Source organism: Erinaceus europaeus, chromosome 12, assembly GCF_950295315.1.
Source record: "Erinaceus europaeus chromosome 12, mEriEur2.1, whole genome shotgun sequence".
Lineage (NCBI taxonomy): Eukaryota > Metazoa > Chordata > Mammalia > Eulipotyphla > Erinaceidae > Erinaceus > Erinaceus europaeus.
Window position 1 is genome coordinate 87,249,096 of NC_080173.1, and position 27,892 is coordinate 87,276,987.

The window sequence follows — 27,892 nt, forward strand, 5'->3', positions numbered from 1 at the left end:
AAAGAATTGTGTTCCCTCTCTGCTACGGATCTCCTCTCTCTCTCTCTCTCTCCTCCGTGTCTCAGCCGACACCTGGTGCCCAACGTGGGGCTCGAACCCACGACCCTGAGATTAAGAGTCTCATGCTCTAGTCACAGGGACTCACTGTGGCTGGGGGATGCATTGGATCGACCTTCTCGTGGTGCATCCCGTGAGGACCCATTCATTGGGGAAACTGACGATCCTTCCTAGCCGACTGAATCCACATGGATCCCAGTCACTTTCAAAGCCAGCAACAAGCAGCTCCTGACAGCTTTCAAGCTGACGCTGTTGACTGGCTACGGAAGAAGGGCAAACGCTAGAACAAGAAGAAACTGTGGCTGACAAAAATGAAAAAGTACACAGACACTTGGGAACACAATTTGGCTTTATTATTATTATTATTGTTTTTTCCCACTAAAAATGCTGTGCACCATATGAACCAGCAGCTGTACTCTTCGGTGTTGACCTGAGGGAGCTGAAAATATATGTCCAAATGAAAACCTGCACATAAATATTTGTGGAAACTTTATTTATGGTTAGCAAAATTTGGAATAGACAAAGATGCCTTTTACTAAGTGGATGAATAAACAAATGGTCAATATAGTGGAATATTATTCACAACAAAGAGAAATGAACTGTGAACACAGACACACACACACACGCGTGCACGCACACACACATACACACACACACACACACACACACACACACACACACACACGAAACCTTAAATGCATATCTTAAGCAAAGAAGCCAATTTGGAAAGAATCTATAGTGGATGATTCCAACTATATGTCATTATGGAAAACCTGAAATCATGGAAACAAAAGAAAACGAGTGGTTGTCACTCTAGTAATCAAGAAAACAATGTCTCGGGCAGGATATGGCTTAATGGTAGAATAGATTTTGATGTGTGTGTGAGACCCCAGGTTCAGCCCCCAGCACCACATCTGCTGAAGGGGTGTTCTGGTCTCTCTCTTTTTAAACCTTTTTTCATCAAGTGAATGAATAAAAACTCTGAAAAACAAAACAAAACAAAACAAAAAAACTGATGCCTCCAATTTCCTTAATATGTATTAGCCTCTTCAGGATCTCCCTCATTTCTGTCAATTTGTATTTTTTAGGGGGAGGAATTTCTCCATTTTATCCAAATTGCCAATTTTCTCAATCTCTTTTAGAGTATTTCTTATCTTTTTAGTCTGTGTAGGATCTGTAGAGATGTCTTTTTTTCACTCACAATATTGCTAACTTGTCCCCTCATCAATCTTAACTGGGCAGGGGGCTGGGGGTTACTAATTATTATATTGCTTTTCTAATCCACTGACTGCAGCTTTTGAACTTATTTCCCTCTTTCTACCCTGTTTAAGACATACCTATTGGGAGTCGGGCTATAGTGCAGCAGGTTAAGCGCAGGTGGCGCAAAGCACAAGGACCGGCATAAGGATCCGGTTCGAACCCCGGCTCCCCACCTGCAGGGGAGTCGCTTCACAGGCGGTAAAGCAGGTGTCTATCTTTCTCTCCTCCTCTCTGTCTTCCCCTCCTCTCTCCATTTCTCTCTGTCCTATCCAACAACGACGACAACAACAATAATAACTACAACAATAAAACAACAAGAGCAACAAAAGGGAATAAATAAATAAATAAAATAAAATATTTTTAAAAATTTAAAAAAAAAGACATACCTATTGTTCTTTCTCTGAAATGGAAAGGAAAACAACTGATTTTTTTAGTCTTTGCCCCATCCTAAGCTATGCCTTTTATGGCAACAAATTGTCTCCTAAGTATATCTTTTTAATCTCGTGGGTTTCAATATCATTTATTTGTAACAAACTAGTTCAGAAGTCAGGGAGGTGGTGCAATGGAGAAAGTGTTTGACTCTGAAGCGTGGTGAGCCAGTTGAATACATTCTCTACTTTTCATTTTCACTCTTTCTTTCGGCCCTGGCTTGGTTGAGGACATCATGCTTGATCTCTAGGCAGCTGGATTGTATGGTGATTTTTGCAGTCAAGTGCTCTACCCCTGAGCTCTACCCCCTAATTTTTGTCACTGCTGCTGATATTCAGAAATACTGTGTGATATTCTATGTATACCTGAAAATAATGTGAATCCACCTGTTCTCGGGTACCAGATACTATTTGAAAGAGATCACATTTATTAATTGTGTTGTCCAGATCCTCTGCATTGCTGCTGGTTTTTACCAGTTCATTTGTTCTGTCAGCAATTGAGAGAGGCACATTAAAGCCCTTCACTACAACGGTGAAGAATTTAGTTATGTCATTTTTTTTTTGGTTTATAGTCTAAAATTATGTTACTGGATACACATGGATTTATAATCCTGGTTACCTTTAGTTGGACTGATCCCTTAATTTTTAGAAACATCTCTCTAGATCTCTTTATTTTTAATGACATTTCCTGTCTTAAAATCCTTTGTCTGGTACTAGCATAATCCGACTAGCTTGTTGAATTCAGTTTGCAAGGTGTTTTCATTTCTGTTATTTTGCTTTCAGCCTTTCTGTGTTAGTATATTTAGTGTCTCTTGTAAGTATGCTTCAGATATATGTATACATATATATGTGTGTGTATACACATATATCCACATGTATATAATTTTTATCACTTCAAAGATATCATTTTAGGCAGGGAGAGAACTCACCTGTAGGATTTCACCTTATGGGAGCACCAGGGGAAGCTGCCCTCTCTCTCCCTCTTTATACCTGAAATAAAAGGAAGGGACATGTTGATCCTGGAGCAGTGGAATCACCAAGTTCTGCCAAAAATGGGTGAATAAGTAAATCAATCAATCTATTGTCTTCTGGCTTCCACTGTTTCTTGAGAGGGGCTCCCAGTTTCATTGCTGACCTTTTAGAGATAAAGCGTATATTTTTCTTTTGACTGTCTTTAAGTTTATTCTCATTACCTACACACTCCCCAGGGGCATGATAATGGGGTAGGGGTGGTGTGTGTGTGTGTGTGTGTGTGTGTGTGTGTGTGTGTGTTAAACAGAACTCTAGACTTGAGATTTCACTGGTTATGCATTATCATCTTATATCTGTTTAAAGATTCAATCCATGGTACTGTATTGTTTTAAGTTTTCAGGTTTCCTTGGTGTCTTGGTCTGTGATGCTTATTCTTGTATTATTATTATTACTATTATTTATGACAGAGAGTCTAGAGGAGTACTGAACAGAGCATGCTGTAGAATGTTCCACAATCTGGGTGTGACTGATATTTTATTTTTTTCTCTCTCTCTTTTTAAACTTTATTTATTGGATAGAGACAGCCAGAAATCAAGAGGGAAGGGGAAAATAAAGAGAAAGAGAGACAGAGAGACACCTGCAGCCTGGCTTCACCACTTGCAAAGCTTTCCCTCTGCAGGCGGGGCTGATATCTTCTTCTCATGATGAAAGAGGGGTCCTAGAGTTTTGGAAAGAATCTTCAAGCTGAAATGCCCTTCTCATGGGATTTTTGTTTCCATTCTGTTGAAATTTGCTGGGCTTAGTGACTCTTTGTTGTGCTTCGCTGATCTTGGCTGACTGAATATTAGTGACCTGTGTCATTTCCAGGTTCTAGGAGGCACCCCATGTCACCAATCCCCCATACTAGCATAGTGGCCCACACTCCCTGAGGGACCTTCGGAGCAGACCTGAGCCCAACCTGCGGCTTGGAGCAAAGCCACTCTGTGTCCACTGAGATCAAGTGGCCCCTGGAAAGCCTGTAGGTGCATGACAAGAACAAAAGATGACAGTTTTAACACTGGATATTAGATATGTTCACTCTGCAGCAGCTGGCTGAATCAGAGCTGAGACAGCTCATGGTTTCCGTCTTTCATTCTGAGTAATTATCCTGGAGCCCAGTGCTTCTCTCAGGTCACAGGAGTCTTCCACCATTCATTTGCCTTCTCTTCTCTCCCATCTTCTGATCCAAGTGGAGAAAGAAAATGCAGAACCCCTGGTGCCGAACCCTCTGCATCACTCCGTCAGCAGTAATAGGCTCAGGCCTCCTCCCTGGGCCTTTTGGTTCTCAGTGTCACCTGGCTACATGGGCTTATACTCTCCAGTGAGGAGGCATAGGAAACCCCCACTGTCACGTCCTTCAGTCTAGGGATTATGTATGGGTAAGTGCGGTGACAGTTAACTAGAAAAGTGCCAGGGGGAAATTCAGCATTTTTTTTTTTTTTGCCACCAGGTTTATCACTGGGGATCTGTACCTATATGACCCAACCACTCCTTGAAGCCCCCCAACCCCACCCTTTATAAAATTTTAATTTATAAAATGGAAATATTGACAAGACCATAGGATCAGAGGGGTACGATTCCACACAATTCCCACCACCAGAACTCCATATCCCATCCCTTCCCCTGATAACTTTCCTTTCCTATTCTTTATCCCTCTGGGAGTATGGACCCAGGGTCATTACGGAGTGCAGAAGGTGAAAGGTCTGGCTTCTGTAATTACTTTCCCACTGAATATGGGCGTTGACAGGTCGATCCATACTCCCAGATTGTCTCTCTCTTTCCCTAGTGGGGCAGGGCTCTGGGGAAGCGGGGCTCCAGGACACATTAGTGAGGTTGTCTGCCCAGGGAAGTCAGGTTGGCATCATAGTAGCATCTGGAACCTGGTGGCTAAAAAAGAGTTAAGATATAAAGCCAAACAAATTGTTGACTAGTCATGAACGTAAAGGCAAGAATATTGCAGATGAAGATTTGGGGTTTCTATTTCGGAAAAAGCTAGTAGGTCTATTTTAGGTATATTCCAAGGAGCCCATGACATTATTAGTTTTTGCCTGAGCCTGACAGCTAACATGCAGGTGGACCCAAGTTATTGTCTGGGGAGGTGTTTTAAATAAAGAGTAAGACCCATGATCCTTAACAGGGAATTCTTGGAGTCCCCCATAGATAATAGGGACTTAGACCTCTAACAGATCTCTCCCTCTCTCTCTCTCTCTCTCTCTCTCTCTCTCTCTCTCTCTCTCTCCCATCACTGGTCATATTCATTGGGAACATCATCATAAACATGGGCTTCTTCGGGACTGTACCCTTGCTATGAACTAGCAACGATAGGGAATGCCACTCTCCGGAAGGGAGTGTGCATCATCCTATCCTGCCACTTGAAGAAGACAGGTTCAGAGGTGAGTGCAGCCTAGAATATTCCCAGTTGAGACTATAGACTGTGAGCTCAGTCTGACAGGGACTCAGAGATTATACAGGCTCCGGTGTTAAATATAAATAGATATGGGCTCTGGCTTAGATCATTATGATAAACATTTAGTTGCATTTATATATTTTTTAAGTTTTTTTATTGTTGGATAGAGACAGAGAGAAATTGAGAGGGGAGGAGATAGAGAGGGAGAGAGGCACAGACACCTGCAGCCCTGCTTCAACACTCTTGAACTTTTCCCCCTGTAGGTGGGGACCAGGGGCTTGAACCCAGGTCCTTGTGCTCTTTAGTGTGTGTGCTTAACCAGGTGTACCACCAGCTGGCCCCGGTTTTTTTTAAATCTTTATTTATTATATAGGGACAGCCAGAAATCAAGAGGGGAGTGGGAGATCGAGAGGGAGAGAGACAGAGAGAAACCTGCAGCACTCCACCACTCATAAAGCTTTCCCCCTGCAAGTGGGGACCAGGGGTTTGAACCCGGGTCCTTGTATATTATAACATGTGTGCTCAACCAGGTGTGCCACCACCTGGCCCCCATTTATATATACCTTTAAATCAAGTTTGCAAGCAACTCTTTGCCCTAATCCTTCTTCCTATTTCTATTTTCAACTCTGACACCATCTTCCCAGACAGTATTTCTGGTCTACCTCCACCCCCATGTAAGCTATCAAGCTCAAGCAAAGATTACTAAGACATAGGTTCCTAGGAACACACCTAAAATAGACTTCTTAGACTCCTTCCCCCCCACTTTCATCTGCTCTATTCCTACTTTTTGGTTCCTGTTTATTAAATATTTTGTCCTGCTTTTCATCTTACAGCCTTTCAGCCACCAAGTTCCAGATGCTACTATGATTCCATCTTGACTTCCCTAGACAGATGACCTCACCAATGCTCTCTGGAACTTATTGAGAAAATGGGAAGAAAAAAAATGTATATATACATATAGTTAGAGAGCTATAGAATCAGCCCATGTTGATGACCTTGGGAGAACTACTGCAGTTTCCAATAGAGGGGACAGAGACACAGAACTCTAGTGGTTGGAACTGTACGGAATTATACCTCTATTATCTCTTTTTTAAAATATTTATTTATTTTCCCTTTTGTTGCCCTTGTTGTTTTATTGTTGTTATAGTTATTGTTGTTGTTATTGATGTCTTTGATGGATAGGACAGAAAGAAATGGAGAGAGGAGGGGAAGACAGGGAGGGGGAGAGAAAGACACCTGCAGACCACTTCACCATTTGTAAAGTGACCCCCCCCCCGCAGGTGGCGAGCTGGGGGCTTGAACCAGGATCCTTATACCAGTCCTTGTGCTTCGCATCACCTGTGCTTAACCCGCTGAGCCTGACTCCCTATACCTCTATTGTCTTACAACTTTGTAAAATCGGTATTGTCAATAAGAACAGATTGAGCGACAAAGAGGAGAGACAACAATTTACCACTCCACCACTTGTGAGGCTTCCCCTCCAGACCTTCCCCCCTACCAACAGGAGCTCCCATGTGATGACCTAGGGATTGAACCCAGGTCCTTGCCCATGTGTGCACACTACCAAGAGGACCACTTCCTTCCTGACTGTCCCCCCAATTTTATATCTATACTCTATCAAATATCCCACTAGAAGTTAATTGTCATGCCACAAGAATGACTGTAAGTCATTAAACATCGTATAAATCCAGTTTTATTGGACAATAGTATTATGTTCCACTGGTTGATCATGTGAGATAAAATGCTCCCACAAAAACATATTAAAGGCAGAATGGTGACTGTTCCTTGGAGCAGTTACAAAAAAAAAATCCTCCAATAATCTTTTTGTTTGGTTTCTTTTGCTTGCCACTGGGTTTGCTGGGGGTGTGGGGGATAAGCCCCTGCAGGACAGCTGGCTCTGTCCACTTCTTTCAAGTCTTGAGTCCTCAGGGCTGCAGTTCCATGGGCTCCCAGAGACTGAGCACCTTCAGAGCAGGAGATCACAGGAGGAGGCAGGAGGAGAGCTCAGGATGTCCTTTCCCACCTCCACCAGTCTAGACCCTGAGCCAAGGCCTGCCTGTCCCCAGCCTCTAAAGTCTGCCTCAGACTCCTCCAACCTGGAGTCAAGACATTTCAGTTCTCATGTTCTATTACTCGTTCCCCCTAATCTAAGCTCGTCAGAGCCAGGCATTCCAGCCTCTCCTCCTCTGGGATCTTGCCCTGGCTCTAGAGCAGTGCCAGTGAGCTGCTGATCTGGAAGATCACATCACTCGCCAGCTCAAGGTGTGAGGGGAACAGGGGCCAACCTGAGAGAGGAGATGGGAGGGCCCCCGTGCAGCCCTCCCCGCCTTGCCCTGACAAAGGCACTTCAAGTGACCACTTCTCACCCCTCAATTTTGATCATGCCTTTCCCAGTACCTAGAAAGGCATCCCAGTGGCAGACAGGGGGGAGCCAGCAGCCTGCTATGTGCCAGCTGCTGCCTGGCTCCTTTGTGGACCATCTCATTTCAGCGCTTTAAGGAGGGCTTATACCCATCCCATCTTAGTGCTGGAAATAGAGACTTAGAGAAGTGACTTCACTTCCTTCTGGTCATTTAGCTAGAGGGTCACTGAGTCACTACTGAATCTCAGCCAGCCTTGTGTGCTGGGGACCTCAGATCCAGATAGGGGATCCAGAGAGACTCTCGTCCAGGTGCTGACAAGACAGGTAAAGTGTTAGTGCTGTTGTATAGGAGACCTAAGGAAGCTCGGAGGAAGGGAGAGAGAAAGGGAGGGAGAAGGAGAGAGGGAGGGGGAAGAAGGGAGGGAAGGAAGGAGGGAGGGAGAGAGAAAGAGAGAGAGAGAGGGAGGGAGAGAGAGAGAGAGAGAGAGTGGGTGTGTGTGCTGGCACTGAATTCAAGAAAGAAAAATCTCCAAGTCTCTGCTGTGTTTCTGACACTTTCATCCCTAGAAGAGGGACTCAACTCCCAGACACAAAGGGGCCCCCACGTTTCTGATGGAGGAAGGGTGACTCCAACTCATGTCGGGAAAGAAGCCAACTCCTACTCGCGCTTTCCAGAGGACCAGGCCTCGCTCTTTCATCTAGAAAGATGCTGGAACATTCTGGGACCTTTGGTAATCAGCCCATCCAGTCTTCTCCTCCTGCCACAAGGATGTGAGGGACCGACCGTGCAGCCAGGCCCCTTTCTCCCTGGTACCCAACCTTCTCCCAATGTTGGAGCTCCAAGAAATCTGATGGAGGCCCCAGGAAGCCTTCACCCCACTGCCCCCTGCTCACCACAGGGCTACAGCTGCACCCTGACCCAATACAGGGCCACTCAGCGGTAGGGGAGACTTGGGAAATGAGGCCCCCACAACAGACTGTCCATGTTCAGAGGAGGTTGCCCAGGTTTTCCTCCCGGCTGGTGCGGGGCAGCTCTAGGGTAGAGCTCCGCTGAACGTCATGATGGGCAGACAGAGGAGGGAGCAGAGGTCAGGTGTAGCCTGAGCCAGTGAGTGAGCTGGGTCCTGGGGTGTGGGGCTGAGGCTGCTCTTCTCTGGCTTGTAGCAGGGGGAGACTTCACACCTAGGGGCCAGGGCAGGAGTCAGGGTGAGCCTCCCATCCCCCCAGCTCCTCTGGAGTGGCGGGCGTGCAGAAGCTCACCCCCTCAGTGGGGTCCCCCCCACTCCCCACCTTTAGCTGAAGCAGACTCAGAGGTGGGGAGAGGGTTCTTTCCTTACCTGACCACACTTTGCAGGATCTTCCTCTCATCCTGATCCAGACACACAGCAAAGGGGCAGCCATTGGAGCCGATGATCTGTACCTTGTCCACTTTGATCTGGGATATGCTAATCTAGAAGGCAGGACAGGTCAGCCCACAGCCCTGGTTAGAGCTCCCTGCTCTGGGCAGTTCCTCCCTTTAGAGTGGCCCAATCAGGCCTGGGAGCTGGGGGATTGGCTGGGGTCCTAGGGCCTCCATCAGGTCATTTCCTGAGTCTAGGAGAAGCAGCTGTCCTTTGAGGAGAAACCAGGGTGCCTCGGCACAATGTCCACTCTGTCTTGGGCTGGGGGGCCCTCCAAGTGGCCACCCTAGAATCTCCCCACTTGGACACAGCCTCTCACATGGACACCCCTCCCTTCCTGAGAACCCACACCTGTGCACAACTTCAAGCTCCCTCTCACCCTATCTCTTTCCCTCTCCTCTCTCCCTCACATGTCTCACCTGCCCCTTCAGATACGGCTCCTCTCTCTTATGCAAATACACCCATAGACACACACACACAGTCAGTCAGTCATTCTCTCTCTCTCTCTCTCTCTTTCTCTCTCTCTCTCTCTCCTCCCTCTCCCTCTCCCTCTCCCATCCCCTCTCCCTCTCTCTCTCTTTCTCTCTCTCTCTCTCTAGCAAAAGCCCTTACCTGGTTAAAGCCCTTCTTGGATTTGGGGTTCTGCCTCTTCACCACTTCTGTCAGGTTTAGCGTTAGGGCCTCCATGCTGGAATCTGAAGGGCAAGAGCAGCTTAGAGGAGGCTGAGGAATCCAACCTCTTACCTCCTTGTCCCTCCGCCCAGCCCACCCTCACTCACCTAGCTCTTCATGCTTCCGGCAGGCCTTGTTGAGGTTGACGGAAGTGCAGACCTTCTCCATGTTGCTCCAGTGGCTCCGTCCACTGATGGCCCCCTGGAAATGTAGCAGACCCAGGCCCTCTCAGCTGGAGGCCCTATTCCAGCTGTGTTTGCTTTGAAGAGGTTCCAGACCCACCAGAAACAGGAGGCTGTCTGCAAACCTCAGTCTCTAAGCTTCTCTACCAAAGAGCCTTTGATGCCTATATAGACTAGACCTTATTGGCTGTAGGGAGGTGCCATGGGTCACTGGCTAGTGACCGCGTTGTACAGTGTGAGAGCTGAGAGCACCTTAAGTGGCAGTTCTTGGCCATCTTCTCCTGAGGCCAGAGTGAAGAAGAGATGAGCTCACAGGCATGGAATTCCAGGACAGAAACCCCTCCTTTGGGGGATCTTTCTGAACGTTTCTGTCATCAGGACCATATGGCTAAACCTCAAAAGATTTCCAAGTCCTCAATGTACAGCCCTAATAGGAGTATTTTGTTCAGCTCATCACTGTCCAGGCCTGAGTGTCCAGGATGGCATACCCTGGTTTCCCCAGCACTGGTCTGCTTACTGCTTCTTTGTTCTGTACAGCGATTCTCTTGTGGCCACGGTCACATGGTGCCCTGGACTTTCTTCAGGTTCTATGGTTTGTTCTACTCTCTCCATTAGGGAACTTCACCAATACCCTTTGCCCACTGTCACCTACACTCCCCTTCAAGTTTCACCTCTGAGTTCTGACTGAGCCACTCAACCACCTCCAACTCAACATGTCTCAAACTCAAAATCTCTCTTTTTTAGGCATGGTGGGTTTCTCCTGAGAAGATGACAACACTATCAGTCACAGAAGACAAATCCAGGAGTTTGGATCAAGTCTCTTTAGCCAATCTATCCCTAACCCGATTCTCAGAGAAGGAATTCACAAACACCTTCCATTTCTCCCCATCTCCACTGACACCACCACCCTAGTGCAGGCTGCCATTTTCTTCTGGACAACCACCTCCTGTACCCACTTTGGACTCAGAGTAGCCAGAGAGAGCTTCCAAAATTCAGACTTGATCATGCCCTGTACGTTCCTAGTTCTGACCCAAACTTAAGCCCCATTCAGTGGGTTCTCTTCATAGTCAAAACCCTTGGTATTCTGGCCCTACCTAGTTCATTATATTTATTTATTTAGTCTCCAGGGTTATCGCTGGGGCTTGGTGCCTGCACTACAAATCCACTGCTCCTGGAGGCCACTTTTTCCATTTTGTTGCCCTTGTTATTGTTACTGCTGCTATTGTTGTTGGATAGGACAGAGAGAAATCGAGAGAGAAGGGGAAGACAGAGAGGGGGAGAGAAAGGTAGACACCTTCGGACCTGCTTCACCGCCTGTGAAGTGATTCTCTGCAGGTGGGGAGCTGGAGGCTCAAACCAGGATCCTTAAATCAGTCCTTGTGCTTTGCGCCACGTGCGCTTAACCTGCTGCGCTACTGCCTGGCCCCTAGATTGTTATTTTTACATAAGCACCATGTCCTCATTCACGCTTTCCACCCCACCCTTCTGTCAGTGCCCTTTACATCCATATTTTTTCCTACCACAGGACCTTTGCACATGTTCTCTTTGCTTGCAAGGTACATACCCCTTTCTTTGATTAATTACTTCCTAGTTTTCTCTCCAACTTAATATCCTTACTTCAGAAAATCTTTCAACCTCTCTGAGTTGACTACTCCCCTTAGAGATTCCTTTACCTTGTCTGTCATAGTTATAATTACATATCTTGTGAGATCAACCAATGTCTCCCACCCCTTCTCGACTGTAGGAAAACATTCACTCTTCTGCATGTCCCTGTGCCTAGAACAAATCTGGGGGCACAGTAAGTGTTTAACAAGCATCTGGCACATAACACTAAGTGTGTCTCTCCTGCTCCCCCTTCTTGGTCATCAAACCCAAAGTAGCCCGGATGTCATTCCCATCAGCCCTTTATTGCCTTGTTGGTTTCATACTCTCCGACAGCATATATATATATTTAATTTTTATTTATTTATTGAATAGAGACAGCCAGAAATCAAGAGGGGAGGAGGAGTTGGAGAGGGAGAGAGAAAGAGAGACACCTGCAGCACCGTATCACCATTTGCAAAGCTAACCCCCTGCAGGTGGGGACAAGGGGCTCAAACCTGGGTCCTTAACACATTGTATCATGTGTGCTCAACCAGGTGCGCCACCACCTGGGCCCTCTCTGACAGCATCTTAACTACCTGTTTCCTGATTCCTGTCTCTCTCACTTCCTTCCCCTTCCTTTCCTGCCCCCCCTTCTCTCCCTTCACCCCCACCCACCTGGAGCCAGAATCCCAAGCAGGAGCTATTTCATCACCCTGGGCCGTTTTTTTCATTCAGAGAGAGAGACATAGAGAGAAGAAAAGAGAGAGACACCACAGCACTTGGAATTCTTCTAGCACTATAGCACCTCTCTCGGGATGCTGGAGGATCAAATCTGGGCTGCAAGAGAGGGAGCAGAGTACTGCTCAGCTCTGGTTTACAGCAGTACAGAGGGAGAAACCAGGGGGCCTCAGCTGTGCAAGTCATATGGTCTCACACTGAGATCTCTCTCCTGCTCCCGCTTTCTTGTCTCTCTCCTCCCTGAAGGAAAGTTAAGGGGAGGGCCTAGTCTTCTCCGACAACTGCTATTTCCTCTGGTCTAGCACAAGGCCTGGCATAAATAATACCTTTTCACTAGTGAAGGAAGGAAGGACTGGAGGAAGGAAGGAAGGACTGGAGGAAGGAAAGACAGAAAGCCTTTCCATCTGTGAGTCAGGCCTCTCTCCTGGCTTAAGTCAGGGGTGTGACATGTTCAGACCTCTTTCATGCTCATGGTCAGCAGCTCCACGCTGCCCCCTATGTCTCTTCACACCAGTCCTACCTCCCACACCCCCAGCCAGCCACAGGAGCCTCATAGCATAGTTGGCCTCTCTCTCACTCTTTCCCTGAAAGCTTCATACTTGCCCCATGCCCACCCACAGCCTTGTAGCCAGGCCCTCACACCTGACAGAAGCTGCTCTGTTCACTGTGGGAGAAGGGGGCAGCTTTGGAGGTGGTGATGGGAGGGATGTCCACTCCCTCTCCCACTCACTCCCCCTTCTGCCGCCTGCAGACTTCCAGGTTAAACATGGGGGCTCAGGACCCTGTGGATGAAGCTCTGAGGAGGGAGAATCAAGAACAGATTCCAGTGGCGAATGGGTCCCAGCAGGGATCTTACCTTGCTGTAAATAATCTGTAGTGTTAGAGGGACGGCCTCACGGTCACCATCAATGCCCAGCCTCTTGCTGCCACGACCTGTACCACACAGAGACCTTCTTTCTCAGATCTTGGGGTCCCACCTCTGGACTCCCTTCTAGCCCTGCCTCCCAACTAGCCTCCACCAACCACACCAGCACCCACCTGAAGCCTTGATGGCCCGTGTGGTTGCAGAGTGACCCAGCTCCAGGGAGTGGATGAAGATCTCTGACGTCTTCTCCCCGGTGATGAAAGTCAGCTGGAGAGGGAGAGGGTCCAGGCATCAGAGAAAGCCTTCCAGAGGGGCCCGTCATGTGGGTCCAGCAGGGCACAGGCTGGGCCTGCCACGCAGGAGACAAGTGGCCAGTGAAGGGAGGAGAGGCAGTGCAGGCGGTAGGGAGGCCTTACCTCTGTCTGATAGACCTGCAGCAGCACCGGCCGGGCCGCAAAGCGGCAGTAATAAAGCAGCATGTCCGCCAGGATGGGCAGCTGGGCAGGGGAGCCTTCTAGGGTGCAGGGCTCAGCCTTCAGAGACTAGTGGGGGTGGCGGGGACCCAGAGAGGCAGGTAAGTGAATAGTGAGGAGAGAGGGAGAGGGAGAGAGAGAGAGAGAGACCAGCACAGAGAGAAAAAGAAACAAATAGAGCGAGGAAGGGGAAATGAGATAGAGGAAGGAAACAGAATTGTCAGGGAGGTGTTCACTCTCCAACCTTGTGCCCCTCCTCCACTTACACATGGGCCACGAGAAAGGCCTTGGCTGGCCTGAGCAAAATGGGGGCTGGCTAAAAGAGGGGGAGTGGCTAAAGCCTCAGGTCCCCTGAGCCCGAAGGATCCTTGTTTCTGAAGTGATGCCATTCCATCCCTCGTCCCCAGTGCCCAGGGTTCAGGCTCAGTTCTGATAACCATGCCTCTGACTGATTCCTAAGTGAGCTCTGGAGACAGCTGGTGAGCTCTCACCCTCTTGCTGGGGACCACTCACCTGGCAGAGGACTTCAGGGGGCAGGTGCATGAGGCCCAGCACATTGCGCTCATACCAGGGGTCCAGCATGCCGAGGTAGTGGGAGATGTCATTGGTGCTCTCCTCCCAGGGGGCGGTGCCCAGTTCCTGAGGCAGAAGGGCAGAGTCACTCCCAGCCACCCTGGGAGGCTGCTCTCATATCCCCAGGGCCCTGGCTGGCATCTGCAGCCCCCATCTGAACTTCTCCTGGACCTCGCAGCTCTCTGACATCTTTCAGTCTATGCCATACAGAGAAATGCCCCCCCACAAGTGCAGGACAGAGGCTATTTCAGGGGGTGGGCACCAAGCTGGAGGAGACCCCCCTAACAGTGACTGCTGTTAGCCACTCCCCCTAGCTCCTGTCCAGTCCTATAGAGCCCCACATGTCCACTCTGCTTCCCACCCCTTTAGACGCAGGGCTAGGGACCTACTGCGGAACTGGGGTGCCTCGCAGCATCCGTGGGGAGCGGGGGCATCCGGCTGGGAGGGCCTGGGCTGGGCCCGGGGCTTCGTTTCATGGGCACATAGAAGAACTGAAGCTTGAAGAAGCGCGTGAGAAGAGGGCGGCTGCTCTCCAGCCTCCTGGCACAAAGTGGGGAAAGAAGAGAGGTCCTTGGTCCCTCCAGGACCCCAGATGCCAAGCAGCACTTCTCACTGCTTGCAACCCCCCCACTACAGCCAGGGCAGAGAAGCCCCCGCCAACACACACACTCAGACACACACACACACACACACACTCACACACTCACACCAACACACACACACCAACACACACACCAACACACACACTCACACCAACACACACACTCACACACACACTCACACCAACACACACACTCACACCAACACACACACACCAACACACACTCACACCAACACACACACTCACACCAACACACACACACTCACACACACACACTCACACCAACACACACACTCACACTAACACACACACACACCAACACACACACTCACACCAACACACACACACACACTCCAACACACACACACCAACACACACACCAACACACACACACACTCACACCAACACACACACTCACACACACACACACTCACACACACACCAACACACACACTCAAACCAACACACACACACCAACACACACACACCAACACACACACCAACACACACACTCACACCAACACACACACACCAACACACACACACCAACACACACACCAACACACACACACACACACCAACACACACACACTCACACCAACACACACACTCACACCAACACACACACTCACACTCACACACAAAGACACCAACACACACACACTCACACACACACTCACACCAACACACACACTCACAAAGACACCAACAAACACACCAACACACACACACTCACACCAACACACACTCACACACACACACACACCAACACACACACCAACACACCAACACACACACTCACACCAACACACACACACCAACACACACACACACCAACACACACACCAACACACACACTCACACACACACACACCAACACACACACACACTCACACCAACACACACACTCACACCAACACACACACTCACACTCACACACAAAGACACCAACACACACACTCACACACACTCACACCAACACACACACTCACAAAGACACCAACACACACACTCACACACACTCACACCAACACACACACTCACACACACACACCAACACACACACTCACACACACACTCACACACCAACACACACACTCACACCAACACACATACTCACACACACACACACCAACACACACACTCACACTAACACACACACACACCAACACACACACTCACACCAACACACACACACCAACACACACACACACCAACACACACACTCACACCAACACACACACACCAACACACACACCAACACACACACACACACTCACACCAACACACACACTCACACACACACACTCACACACACACCAACACACACACCAACACACACACTCACACACACACCAACACACACACTCACACCAACACACACACTCACACTCACACACAAAGACACCAACACACACACACTCACACACACACTCACACCAACACACACACTCACAAAGACACCAACACACACACCAACACACACACACTCACACCAACACACACACTCACACACACACCAACACACACACTCACACCAACACACACACACCAACACACACACACCAACACACCAACACACACACTCACACCAACACACACACACCAACACACACACCAACACACACACTCACACACACACACACCAACACACACACACACACACTCACACCAACACACACACTCACACCAACACACACACTCACACTCACACACAAAGACACCAACACACACACTCACACACACTCACACCAACACACACACTCACAAAGACACACACGCCAACACACCAACACACACACACACACCAACACACACACATCAACATAACACACACACACACTCTTCTTACCGCAGGTTGCTGTATGCCCGCGCCACCTTCCCGGAAATTCGGTCGGAGCCAAAGACCACGACGCGCAGGGTGGACGCCTTGGGGTCTTCGTCCCCGCTGAGGAAGGGGCGGCGGCGCTGGTGGCGGGAGGCGGGCGCCAGGAGCCAGCCGGGCAGCTGGGCGCAGAGCCGGGGCTGTGGCAGGGAGCGTGAGCGCTGGGCCCGCGCGGGTGGCGCCTGCTCGTCCAGGGGGCTGCAGAGGCTCCCGGTGCGCCGCAGGGGCAGGGCTGCGTCCAGGTTGCCCTCCAGGCCCCGGGAGTCCCTCCGCCGGACCAGCTGGCTGGTGCTCTTGAAGAGTTTATAAATCCTGTTCAACTTCTGCCCTGATCTGCGGGGCCCCCTCCGCTCCTGGCCACCCGGCCTCCTGGGCCACTCAGAGGAGCTCTCCTCGCTGTCCTCCACGTAGCCGCTGTCCATGCCATCGGAGGAGGCAAAGGAGCTCAGCAGTTGGTGGGGCAGGGTGGAGCCCGAGGCCTGGGACAGGGACAGTGACACGGCAGAGTCTCGAGAGACCACCGAGCTAGTGGACAGCACTGAGTCCCGTTCCGCACAATGCCCATCGGCTTCCAAGTCCTCCTCCTCTTCTTCCTCTTCCTCCTCTTCTTCCTCCTCCTCCTCATCGTCCCCTAGGATCCCCGGCTGCAGTAGCTCCTGTTCCTTGAGCAAGATCTCCTGCAGGATGTCTGCGGGGAAGCAAGGGAAGCCTCACCTGGGGGGGTCCAGATCCTCGAAACCCCTTCCTGCATACCCTTGGGAGGGAGGCAGGCAGAATGGATTTGGGGAGAAGAGGGCAGAAGAAGGGTCAAGGTCATCCCAGGGCTCAGGACACTGCCCTGCTTGCTACCTGCCCAGGAAGAAAGAAGAGGGTGGGAGGCAGCAGCACAGATCAGAGGCAGGAGGAGAGCTCACACAAGTTTGGAAGTGGGTGCCAGGAGGGGCCCAGCCAACCACTCACCAAAGCTGTCCTGGTTCCAGCTGTAGGTGTAGCACCTGGCCACTGGGATGGGGATGGTGCGGAGCTTGCTGGGTTTTTCAGTGTCTGTAAGAACAGGTGGGCAGGAAGTGAGCATGGGGAAGGGGCCTTGAGGCTGACTGGCATAGTCCCTTTACCTTAGAGAAGACACCACAGCAGGCAGAGGCCTCTGGCCCACGGGTGGAGGTCTGAGAATGAGCCAGAAGCTGGGCGCCTGGCTGGCAGCTGGAGCGCCTTCTACCAAAAATGTGTCACAGATGCCAGCCAGGTCCTTTGAGAAGTGGCATGAACGTGGTCAAGCCGTACCTTTGGGGCTTCGTTTTCTAAGGTCCAGATGGGACAGCAATGGCTCTATCTTGCTGGGTGTCCATGGGGAATGAGTGTCTCTATCTGTGGTGATGGGGTTGGAGAAAGGAGGTTCCCCAGGCTTCTTGAGCCAAGGTGGAGCCATGGGACTAAGGTGGATTCCTGAGGGTGTGATGCCTGCGGCTTCTGCCTTCTCTTCAGCATTACGATCGAAGCCCCTGGAGACTGGGAGATAACTCAACCTGCAGAGCACACGCTATGCTGTGTGCAAGGGCCCAGACTGAAGGCCCTGGCCACCAAGCCGGAGCACCATGTAAAAGGGAAGTCTTCATGAGCAGTGGAGCAGCGCTGTGGCGTCTTTCCTTTTCTTATTTATTTATTTATTTATTGCCACCAGCGTGATTGCCGGGGCTCAGTGCTGACACATATGTTCCTGGCAGCCACCTTTTAAACTTTGTATTTATTTTTATTCGACAAGACAGAAAGAAATTGAGAGAATAGAGGAGCTAGAGAGGGAGAGAGAGACACCTGTCGACCTGCTTTACCACTTATGAAGCTTTCCCCCTTCAGGTGGCGAGTGGGGGCTCGAACCCAGGTCCTTGCGCTTAGTGATATGTGCACTTAACTGGTTGTGTCATCACCTACCTGGCCCCTCTCCTTTCCACTCTATTTCTTGCCCTCTATCTACAAAAAAATTAATGAAGAGGCTGCCAGGAGCAGTGGGATTGTGAGAATGTGAAGCCCCAGCTGAAATAAATAAATAAATCCCTAGTGGCAAAAAAAAAAAAATTAACAAAATTAAAACCAAGTCCCTTGACCTCAATGATATAGGATTGTGTTCTCCTCTGCCCACAAGCTTCCACAGAAGAGCAACCCAACTCGAACCCTGCAGGCAGAATCCAGACCTCGAGAGCCTGTGGAGTAACAGGAAGTTGAAGAACTTGAATCCCTGAATGATGGTGTGGGTCAGAACCACCCAGTCAACCAGGAGTGCTCACCAGGATGACTCAGAGCAGGTGCTGGGAAGGTGCCCCACTCCCCACTCCAAGGAGCCTCACCTAAGACTCTGGGGAAGCCAGCTTTCTCTCCCACAGCCTGCAGCTTGGTCCTGAGCCACTGCCGGGCCTCAACAGCATTGCCAACGCCAGCGGCCAGCTCCTGAGCTTCTGCCGTCTCTGTGAAGATGTCCTCAAGTTCCGCCAGTGTCTTGGACTGAAAGCCCAGGAGACAGGATTATTCCTATACCACATCCAGGCTGCCTGATTCTTCCAGCTCCCGGTTCTAATGGGGGGTTGGAGTGACCAGCACTGTCCCTGATTTCACCACCTACCTCTACTCATGGCTTCCTAGGGAACCAGGCCTCTTCTCTCCATTCTCAGGAAATATTCATAAGTAAAAGCCCCAGAGACACCCGCCCTGGAACTGCAGATTTGGGAGGTACTACAAACATGCCATGGCAGCCCAGACAGGGGAAGGAGCTGTCCAGGACCACAGAACAGGCCTGTTAGAAAGCTCAGACCTTCAGCTTCTGGGAGAAGTTCATTCCCGTATCACCTGGCTAAGACCATTTTCTGAGGCTCTGTGCATAGCCCCCCCAGGCTGCCTCGCACCCAGTGAGGACCTAGCATAATAGAAACCCTCTCTATGAGAACAGCCCTCCAGCCACTGGCCCTTAAGGTCACTCAGGGTCAGGTAAGCCAGTGATGGCCGCAAGGCAGGGACTCAAGCTCTCAGAAGAAGAGTTCTATAGGGAGGGGCCAGTGAACCCCAGAGTCCTTGACACGTACCTGCAGCCTACCATGTAAACCCGGGAGGTCACATTGAGTCCCAAAGGTGGCCTGGAAGGCATGCAGGAGGAGGGTGGTGTAGGTGCTGTGGGGTGAGTGCCCGGGAGCACTCAACTGATTAGCCACAGACAGGAACTCAGCCTGCACCTCCACGGGGTTCAGCAGCAGCACAGTGCTGGGGAAACAGAGCCGGCTGTGAGCACTGGGTCCCAGCTGCACACCTCAGGCCTCCTGGTACTCAGGCCTCACTGAGGCAAGAGCCTCTTCACAGCCCAGGCAGGGCCCGTGGCCAGGAGAGGAACTGGAGGCTTGTAGGTCTCACCTAACTAGTTCCAAGGTGAAAGCTTATGGGCTGCTTTGAAGTGTTGTTCATCTGGTGTTCTCATCGCTCTTTTAAAGATTGAATTCAATTTTTAAAAAGTTTTTAATTTATGAAATGGAAACACTGACAAGACCATAGGATAAGAGGAGTACAACTCCACACAATTCCCACCACCACCATAACCCATCCCATCCCCTGATAGCTTTCCTATTCTTTAATCCTGTGGGAGTGTGGATGCAGGGTCATTCTAGGGTGCAGAAGATGGAAGGTCTGGCTTCTGTAGATTCTCTAGTATTTTAGGTGTGCTTTTTGAATGGTTGGTAATTCTCTTTCCTCTGTCTTTCAGTGAAATTTAATTTGGCACCTTACTCCCAACATCTACATTCAAAGTAATAAATTATTCTTTTGCTTGAGGCAGCATGCATCTTTTGATTCTTAGTGGAAATCGAGTGGCTTGGGGACTGACATTAATTCTAAAACATCTCTCTCTCTTTTTTAAGGGTTCAAGAAATTTTTCTACAATTTCAAGAACAGTATTACTAAAAATGGTGGATTTCTTAGTATATCACTAAGCATGCTAAATTGTCAAATTCAATTCTTTAAGAGCTAAACTTTAATTTTTCTTTTTAAAAATGTTTTTTTGTAATTTTGTTTATTTTCCCTTTTGTTGTCCTTGTTGTTTTTTTTTTTTTTTTACTGTTGTTGTAGTCATTATTGTTGTTACTGATGTCATCATTGTTGGAGAGGACAGAGAGAAATGGAGAGAGGAGGGGAAGGAAGACAGAGAGGGAGAGAGAAAGATAGATACCTGCAGACCTGCTTCACTGCCTGTGAAGTGACTCCCCTGCAGGTGGGGATCCAGGGCTCGAACCAGGATCCTTATGCCGGTCCTTGCGCTTTGTGCCAAGTGCGCTTAACCCGCTGTGCTACCGCCTGACTCCCAATTTTAATTTTTCTATGAACCTATTTCCTGACTGGTAACTGAATCAATGGAAGTCTGCTTAATGGAGGGTCATAGTTTATGTGGAGTGACTCCAAGCTAGGCAAACATTTTTGTGACATAAAATGTATGTCTGATTGTAGGTTCTGGTCCAAAGAGTTTGCAAAAAATGTAGAAAGGCATCATAGAAAGAGCATGGGAGGTAGGGTCAGCAGTTGGTTAAGCACAAAGATGGGCTCCATGATATGAGTTTGAGCCCCTGGCTCCCCACCTGCAGGGGGGATGCTTCACGAGCGGTGAAGTAGGTCCGTAGGTGTCTCCTTTTCTCTCTCCCTCTCTATATCCCCCTGTTCTCTCAATTTCTCTCTCAATTTCTATCCAATAAAATGGGAAAAAATGGCCTCTAGCAGCAGTGGATTCATAGTGCAGGCACTGAGCCCCAGCGATAACCCTGGAGATTAAAGGAAAAAAATGAAGAAGAAGAAGAAAAGGTAAAAAGAAAGAGCATAGACATTTGAGTAATATGGAGGTTCAAATGCTGCTTCCAATACTTAGCAGCTATGTGACCTTGAAGAAGTTGCTTGACCTCTCTGATCTCCAGCTTTCTCCTCTGCACAGTGGGAAGGAAAGTGAAGTACCGGGTGTAGGTAACTTTTCATCTGTTTTTAATTTTCTTCTTTTAAGTCTCAGACTCATCTAGGAATCTAATACAATGATACTCCATCTGGGGGGCTGGGAAGGGGTGTCCCTGTATCCGAAGTGTCAGCAGCAATTCCAACAAGTCCGTTTCTTGGTGGATGGGGTGGTGGTGGCAGAATGGAAAGGCTGGGAAGGTGGGATGGTCCCCGATCCTCTCCTCCACCCCTCCCCACACACTTCAGCCTCCCGGGAGCACTCACACGGTGGAGCTGCGATGACTCCGGATGGACAGGCCCTGCTCGGCCCTCACCAGCCGCTGGTAGGAGATTCCTGTTGCAAACAGACAAGCTGATGGGTTTCTGTGTTCCTTTAGCTCTGTGCCTCCCAGGAACCCAGCACTCAGCTATTTATACTGGGAGCTCCTAGATGATTCTCAGGACAAAGAGGCCCATTAGCTGTGTGCCCCCCATCACATTTAGGCTCATTCCCAGGCTCCAATTTAGCTGCAGGCAGTCAAACTTCACTGTTCAGGATCAGTGTGCAGAGCACCTTGGAGAGAACTGAGGCCCAGTTGTTCCCTCTCTGCTGGCCCCCACTGGCCTGCTGGTGAGCTGGGCCCCCCTCAGCATTTCTGTCAGGCTTCCCACAACCTCTCAGGGGTGAGTCTCCTTTGGTAGTGCTCCTTAGTAAGGCTGAGCACAATCTATCCTCCCCCATGACTTCTTCCACCTCCCTATCTCCTCTAACTGCCAAAGTGCAGAGAAGAAATGTGCCAGGGTAGGGCCCAGCGGTGGCGCAGTGAATTAAGTGCACATGGTGCAAAGCATAAGGACCATTGTAAGGATCCTGGTTCGAACCCCTGGTTCCCCACCAGCAGAGGTGTCAGAGGAGAGGCGAGGAGAGGAGAGGAGAGGAGAAGAGAGGAGAGGAGAGGAGAGAAGAGGAAAGGAAAGAAAAGAAAGAAGTTGGCGGTAACGCAGCAGGTTAAATGCATGTGGCGCAAAGCGCAAGGACTGGCATAAGGATCCCGGTTCAAGCCCCTGGCTCCCCACCTGCAGGGGAGTCGCTTCACAGGCGGTGAAGCAGGTCTGCAGGTGTCTAATTTTCTTTCCCCCTCTGTCTTCTCTTCCTCTCTCCATTTCTCTCTGCCTATCTAACAATGGCAATATCAACAACAATAATAACTACAACAATAATAGAAAACAAGGGCAACAAAAAGGGAAAATAAATACAAATTTTTTTTAAAAAATTTAAAAAAAGAAAAGAACAAAAGAAATGTGCCAGATGCTTTCCCCCTTATCCTTATCATTTGATGGCGCTCTGCAGTTGGGAAATGGATCCTAGTGCTATGCACTGAGTTCTGTGTCAGCTACTGGGAGATTAAGTGAACCCTTTCAGGGGTTGGGGTCACAGAAGCAGGAGCTGGGAGATGATATAAAGGTTATGCAAAAGACTCTCATGCCTGAGTTGCTAAGGTTCCATGTTCAATCCCAACATCACCATAAGCCAGAGCTGAGCAGTGCTCAAACCAAACAAATAAATCATCACAGGAGTCACTACTGGGGAGCTGGGCCACCCAGGACAGCATGTGAGCTGAAAGAGGGCCAGCTCCCGAGATAAAAAAGCAAAGAATGGACTGGGGTTAGAGACAGCTGTAAACAAAAAGGCCTTGATTTCTGTTCAGAAAAAAAAATGGCCTATTTATGCTATTAGAATTTAAGATCTGGTTGACTTGATTTGGAATCTTCTGTTAGATATTTATTTTCCAGAGGACGATGAGTATGGGACGATCCCATTCATAGACAGAAGTTGAAAAATAAGAACAGAAGGGAAAACATAAGCAGAACTTGGACTGGAGTTGGTGTATTGCAGCAAAGTAAAGGACTGGGGGGGGGGGGTTTCAGGTCCTGGTGCATGATGGGAGACGAGGACAGGGGTGTGTGTGGGGGAGGCCTAAACTGTTATGTGGAAAACTGAGAAATGTTGCACATGCCCCAACTACTGTATTATACTGCTGACTGTAAACCATTAATCTCCCCAATAAAGAAAAAAAAAGATTTCTTTCCTGTGCATAACTATCACATATCTGGAAGTTCATTGTTACGCTATTCTCATAGGACAGTCCCTGAAACAGCCACCAGGGTTATCACAGGGACTCAGTACCTACACAAAGATTCCACCACTCTACTCCTAACCGCCATTTTTTATAGAGATAGAAATCGAGAGGGAAGGGGTAAATAGAGAGGGAGAAAGAGAGGCATCTGTGATACTGTTTCACTGCTTGTGAAGCTTCTCCTCTGCAGGTGGGGACTGGGAGCTTGACCCTGGGTCCTCACACATAGTAATGTGTGCTCTCTATTCGGTCACCACTGCCTGACCCCAGGACTCACTTTTCTTTCATTCTCTTAATGAGAGGGAAATTAGAGCAGTGTTCTAGCACATACAGTATTGTGCATTCATGAGTGCAAAAAAGTCTACCAGATAGCCTACTTCCCTTTTTAGAATTGTAAACAGGGCCATTCTGCCATCAGACAGCTGACTATGAAGACAGAAGAGGCATGGCAGTCACCACTTGTGCAACCAAGTAAGAACTGATACTAGTGGGGCTGGGTGGTGGAGCACCTGGTTAAGTGCACATGTTGCAGTACACAAGGACCTGGGTTCAAGCCCTTAGTCCCTACCTGCAGGGAGACAGCTTCACAGGTGGTGATGCAGGTCTGCAGATATCTCTCTGTCTCTCTCCCTCTCTATCCTCCTTTCCTCTTGATTTCTGACTGTCTCTATCCAATAAAGATAACACAAATAAATAATTAAAATATATTTATAAAAATGATTTTAAAATAACAGATACTAGTTTAATGATACAGACATACACATGCTGGTGGTGTGTGGTAAAGAGCAGTAAGTCCAAAATTACTGTCGAGGCCCTTGGAGACGTGCCATTACATGAACTCATGTTTGTAACAACATCAATTCTACCACACTCTTATAGCCATAAACCCTCTTATAGCCATAAAGCCAGTGAAGTTTTTGTGGCATATTGCTGGTGGTAAAAACATCACATCACCAAACTTCTAAATAAATACCCAAGCTTGTCTATTTTAACAATAACTTGTAGTCATTCACTGATTTTTCAACCTGTTTATTCCAGTTCAGGGTGGAAGGTGGCTGGAGCCTATCCCAGCAGCTCAGAGTGCAAGGTAAAGCAGCCCTGGGCAGGGATCCCTCCCATCACAACCTCATTTAGCCCTGAGAGTGTACACACATCAGTTATCCTAGCTGTGCACATCTTCAGGATCAGTGAGGGAACCAGAGTTCCCAGTGGAAACTAACACAGACACAGGGAGAACTGCAGTGGCACTGGATGGACTTATTCCCTCCCCTCCCCATCAATGTTATAACAAGATGACAGTGAACAAAACAGCTTAGGCCCGATGGATTCCACCCTGTGACTTTTGGAACATCGACCTTCCATTCTCTTCCCAAAACTTCCTGTTATGATATTGTGATATAATAAGAGATGCATATTTGGTATCCATCCCAATTCCTGGAACAGAGATCCTAAAACCCTTGTATTTCCTGAGAGGTGTTGTTTTCGCCAGGCTAGGTTGTTTTCGCCGGGCTGGCTTCACGGGCGGGTAACAGACGACCAGGGACTCATGGTTGAGCTGTAGGCAGTATCTCTTTATTCATGCAGGACGCAGCACAATCTAAGACGAGCTAAGCTAAACTCAAGTACCCTAAAACTCACAATGCTGTCTTTATATATACTTGCCAAGTAGGGTGGAAACAGGATGTGACATAGAGAGGGTGGAGAGAAAAGTGACTGGTGAAAATCAGAGTGTGACAAGGAGGGGGCAGAGCAGGCGAGAATCCTCTCACTGAACTACCAATGCCCTGGAGTGCTTTATGTAAATGTAAAAGTGATTTATGTAAATAGACCAAAGCTTTGAATGGGATTAAATCTATCCCTATATAGGCATATGGTTAAGCAGAAGCCAGGGGGAGCTGGCATACTATCCAACAGAGAGGAGCATCTTTTGCATTCATAACAACTCCTTTGTAACTATACCTGAGTTTATGTTCATGAGGTGACTGAGTAGACTCCTGGACAACTTCAGGGTGGGGTTTGTTTATTTTTAGCCTGCAGGAATCTATCATATAACTAGAGGGCTAGAGCTTTTCACTCTCCTCAATCCCAACTTTTGGAGCAGGGAGCACTGAAGACTGATAAAATCACCAATGGCCAAGATTTTACTATCATGGCCTACATAACAGGACCTCTATAAAAACCTTAAACAATGGGATTTAGAGAACTTCTAGGCTGATGAACACAACCACACATCAGGAAGGCAGGCAGTGCACCCCAACTCCCCAGGGACACAGTCTCCTGCACTTAGGCCCCTTCTGTGCCTCGCTCTACGTACCTCAATGTCTGCTTGCTTAATCTGATCTTTCATAATGTCCTTATAATAAACCAGTGAGTATAAGTAAAGGGCTTTCCTGAATTCTGTGAGCCATTCTAGTAAACTTACATAACCTGAGGAGAGAATTGTGGGACTTTCCCAGTGAAAAGATGGTGGACCAGAAGTATGAGAGACTGAAACCAGTCAAGAATGGGAGACTCGACTTTGCAATGGGAGTCTGGAGTATGGTAGTCTGTGACACTGAGTCCTTAACCTTCGGGGTCTAGGCTAACTCTAGATGGTTAACATTGGAATTTAATTGAGTAACTGGACACTGGACACTCCATCCATGCCTACAGGGCTGGAAAATTGCTTGGTATGGAACTAGAAGTCATATATCATGGTAGAGGGTTCTGTGAATAAAAGCAGCCCATACCCTCATTGCTCATCAGTGATGGTTGACTTTCTTTCAAGCAGTCTAAACTGTTCATTCCATAATCAAACACAAAAAAGTCATTGCAAATGTCTCTTATGAGTAATAGTCCAAGGGAAACATTTCCACTAAAGAATATTTAGGATTTATCTGCTACCAGTTGATGGGCAAAACTGATCTAACTAGTCCAAGTCTGTTCCTGTTTCAACCGGAAACCAAAGGGTGAAGAAGCAATACATTTCTGAAAAGGAAAGAAGAAATTGACCAAGGCAGAAGGTACTTATGAGATGGCAGGTGAGTAGCCCAGGGTCTTTATGAGGCCCAATCATCTGCCTACTTGTAAGTAGAAACACATCTTTTTTTTTCCTCCAAGATTATTGCTGGAGCTCGTGCCTGCACTACAAATCCACTGCTCCTGGAGGCCAGGTTTTTTTTTCCATTTTATTATAACACAGAGAAATTGAGAGAGATGGGGGACATAGTGATAGACACCTGCAGACCTGCTTCACTGCTTGTGAAGTGACACCCCTGCCCCCAGGTGGGGAGTTGGAGGCTCAAACCAGGATCCTTGTGCCGGTCCTTGTGCTGGTCCTTGTGTGGGTCCCTGTGCGGGTCCTTGTGTGGGTCCCTGTGCTTCATTCTATGTGCACTTAACCTGGCACGCTGCCTGGCCCCCAGAAACACATCTCTGTTCAAGTATGTCAATATCAGACAGATCAAGTTTGAGTGCTAGACCTCTTGTTATCTATGTTGCCTTAAAAGTGACTTAACTATCTAGCCTTCAGTTTCATCACCTGGAAAATGGAAATAATAGCAAATACCCATGGGGCTGTTCTGAGCATAGACAAGAAAGGCCTTGGCAGTATTTAATACACAGTAATCATATAGTAAATGCAGCCATCACCATCACTGCCACCATCATTGTGAGTGACATTAGGAACAACAATTGCAGAATTACTTTTGACAAGCAGACTCAGAGAGCTTATGTAACCTGTCCAGGATGATAAACTGATAAGTGACAAAGTATTTATCTCTATCATACCAAGGCTCGAGTTCCTTCTCTCATGCTTGACTCTATAGACTGGGCAAGAAGCATTAGGCTTGGATGCCTTATGTATGAGTTAGAAATAATATTGTTCTTCACTCTGTAGTCCAGGCATGATAAGATCCTTGAGAGCTGCATATTCTGAAAACTACAGAATGACTTGTATATAAAATGCCCACTTTTGTCCCTTGAGGATTACAAATAACTCCTGTGTAGGCGAGTGTTGTGGCCTGCACAGTTGTGTAGGCACAGAGCACGCACCCAACAAACACGTGGGCTGAGCCCAAAAAGGGGTTGTGGTGGGTAGAACCTGGCAACACTGATGTGTGGTTTCCTGTCACCCCTCTGTAGGCAACCTTATTGGGGGTGGAGTCAGGAAGAAGGGGGAGGCCCACAGTCATGGTAACCTGCCTGCTTCCTCTGCCAAGTCAGCCACATCAAAGTGGTATAAACTGTTTCACTCATCTCCATGGCAACAGACCCTCTAAACCTCCATGGGTGGAGGGCCCAGCCCCCCAAGTCCCTTGTCATCTTCTCT

General features: G+C 48.5%; 1 protein-coding gene across 4 annotated transcripts in view; it reads right to left on the reverse strand.

The window, feature by feature from the left end:
- Positions 1-6,842: 6,842 nt before the first annotated feature.
- Positions 6,843-27,892, reverse strand: part of PIK3R5 (phosphoinositide-3-kinase regulatory subunit 5) — a 92,134-nt gene continuing 71,084 nt past the window's right edge. For all 4 annotated transcript variants that reach the window (XM_060204415.1, XM_007522558.3, XM_060204416.1 and 1 more), the window contains 14 exons: positions 21,731-21,800; positions 19,570-19,744; positions 18,841-18,994; positions 17,459-17,542; positions 16,466-17,186; positions 14,402-14,552; positions 13,953-14,078; positions 13,383-13,508; positions 13,140-13,233; positions 12,958-13,034; positions 9,705-9,798; positions 9,538-9,620; positions 8,863-8,975; positions 6,843-8,707 (listed from right to left, as the gene is read on the reverse strand). In XM_060204415.1, the coding sequence (XP_060060398.1) occupies positions 8,560-8,707; positions 8,863-8,975; positions 9,538-9,620; positions 9,705-9,798; positions 12,958-13,034; positions 13,140-13,233; positions 13,383-13,508; positions 13,953-14,078; positions 14,402-14,552; positions 16,466-17,186; positions 17,459-17,542; positions 18,841-18,994; positions 19,570-19,744; positions 21,731-21,800 (2,216 nt within the window). In that variant the 3' untranslated portion in view covers positions 6,843-8,559. The remainder of the gene's footprint in view (positions 8,708-8,862; positions 8,976-9,537; positions 9,621-9,704; positions 9,799-12,957; positions 13,035-13,139; positions 13,234-13,382; positions 13,509-13,952; positions 14,079-14,401; positions 14,553-16,465; positions 17,187-17,458; positions 17,543-18,840; positions 18,995-19,569; positions 19,745-21,730; positions 21,801-27,892) is intronic.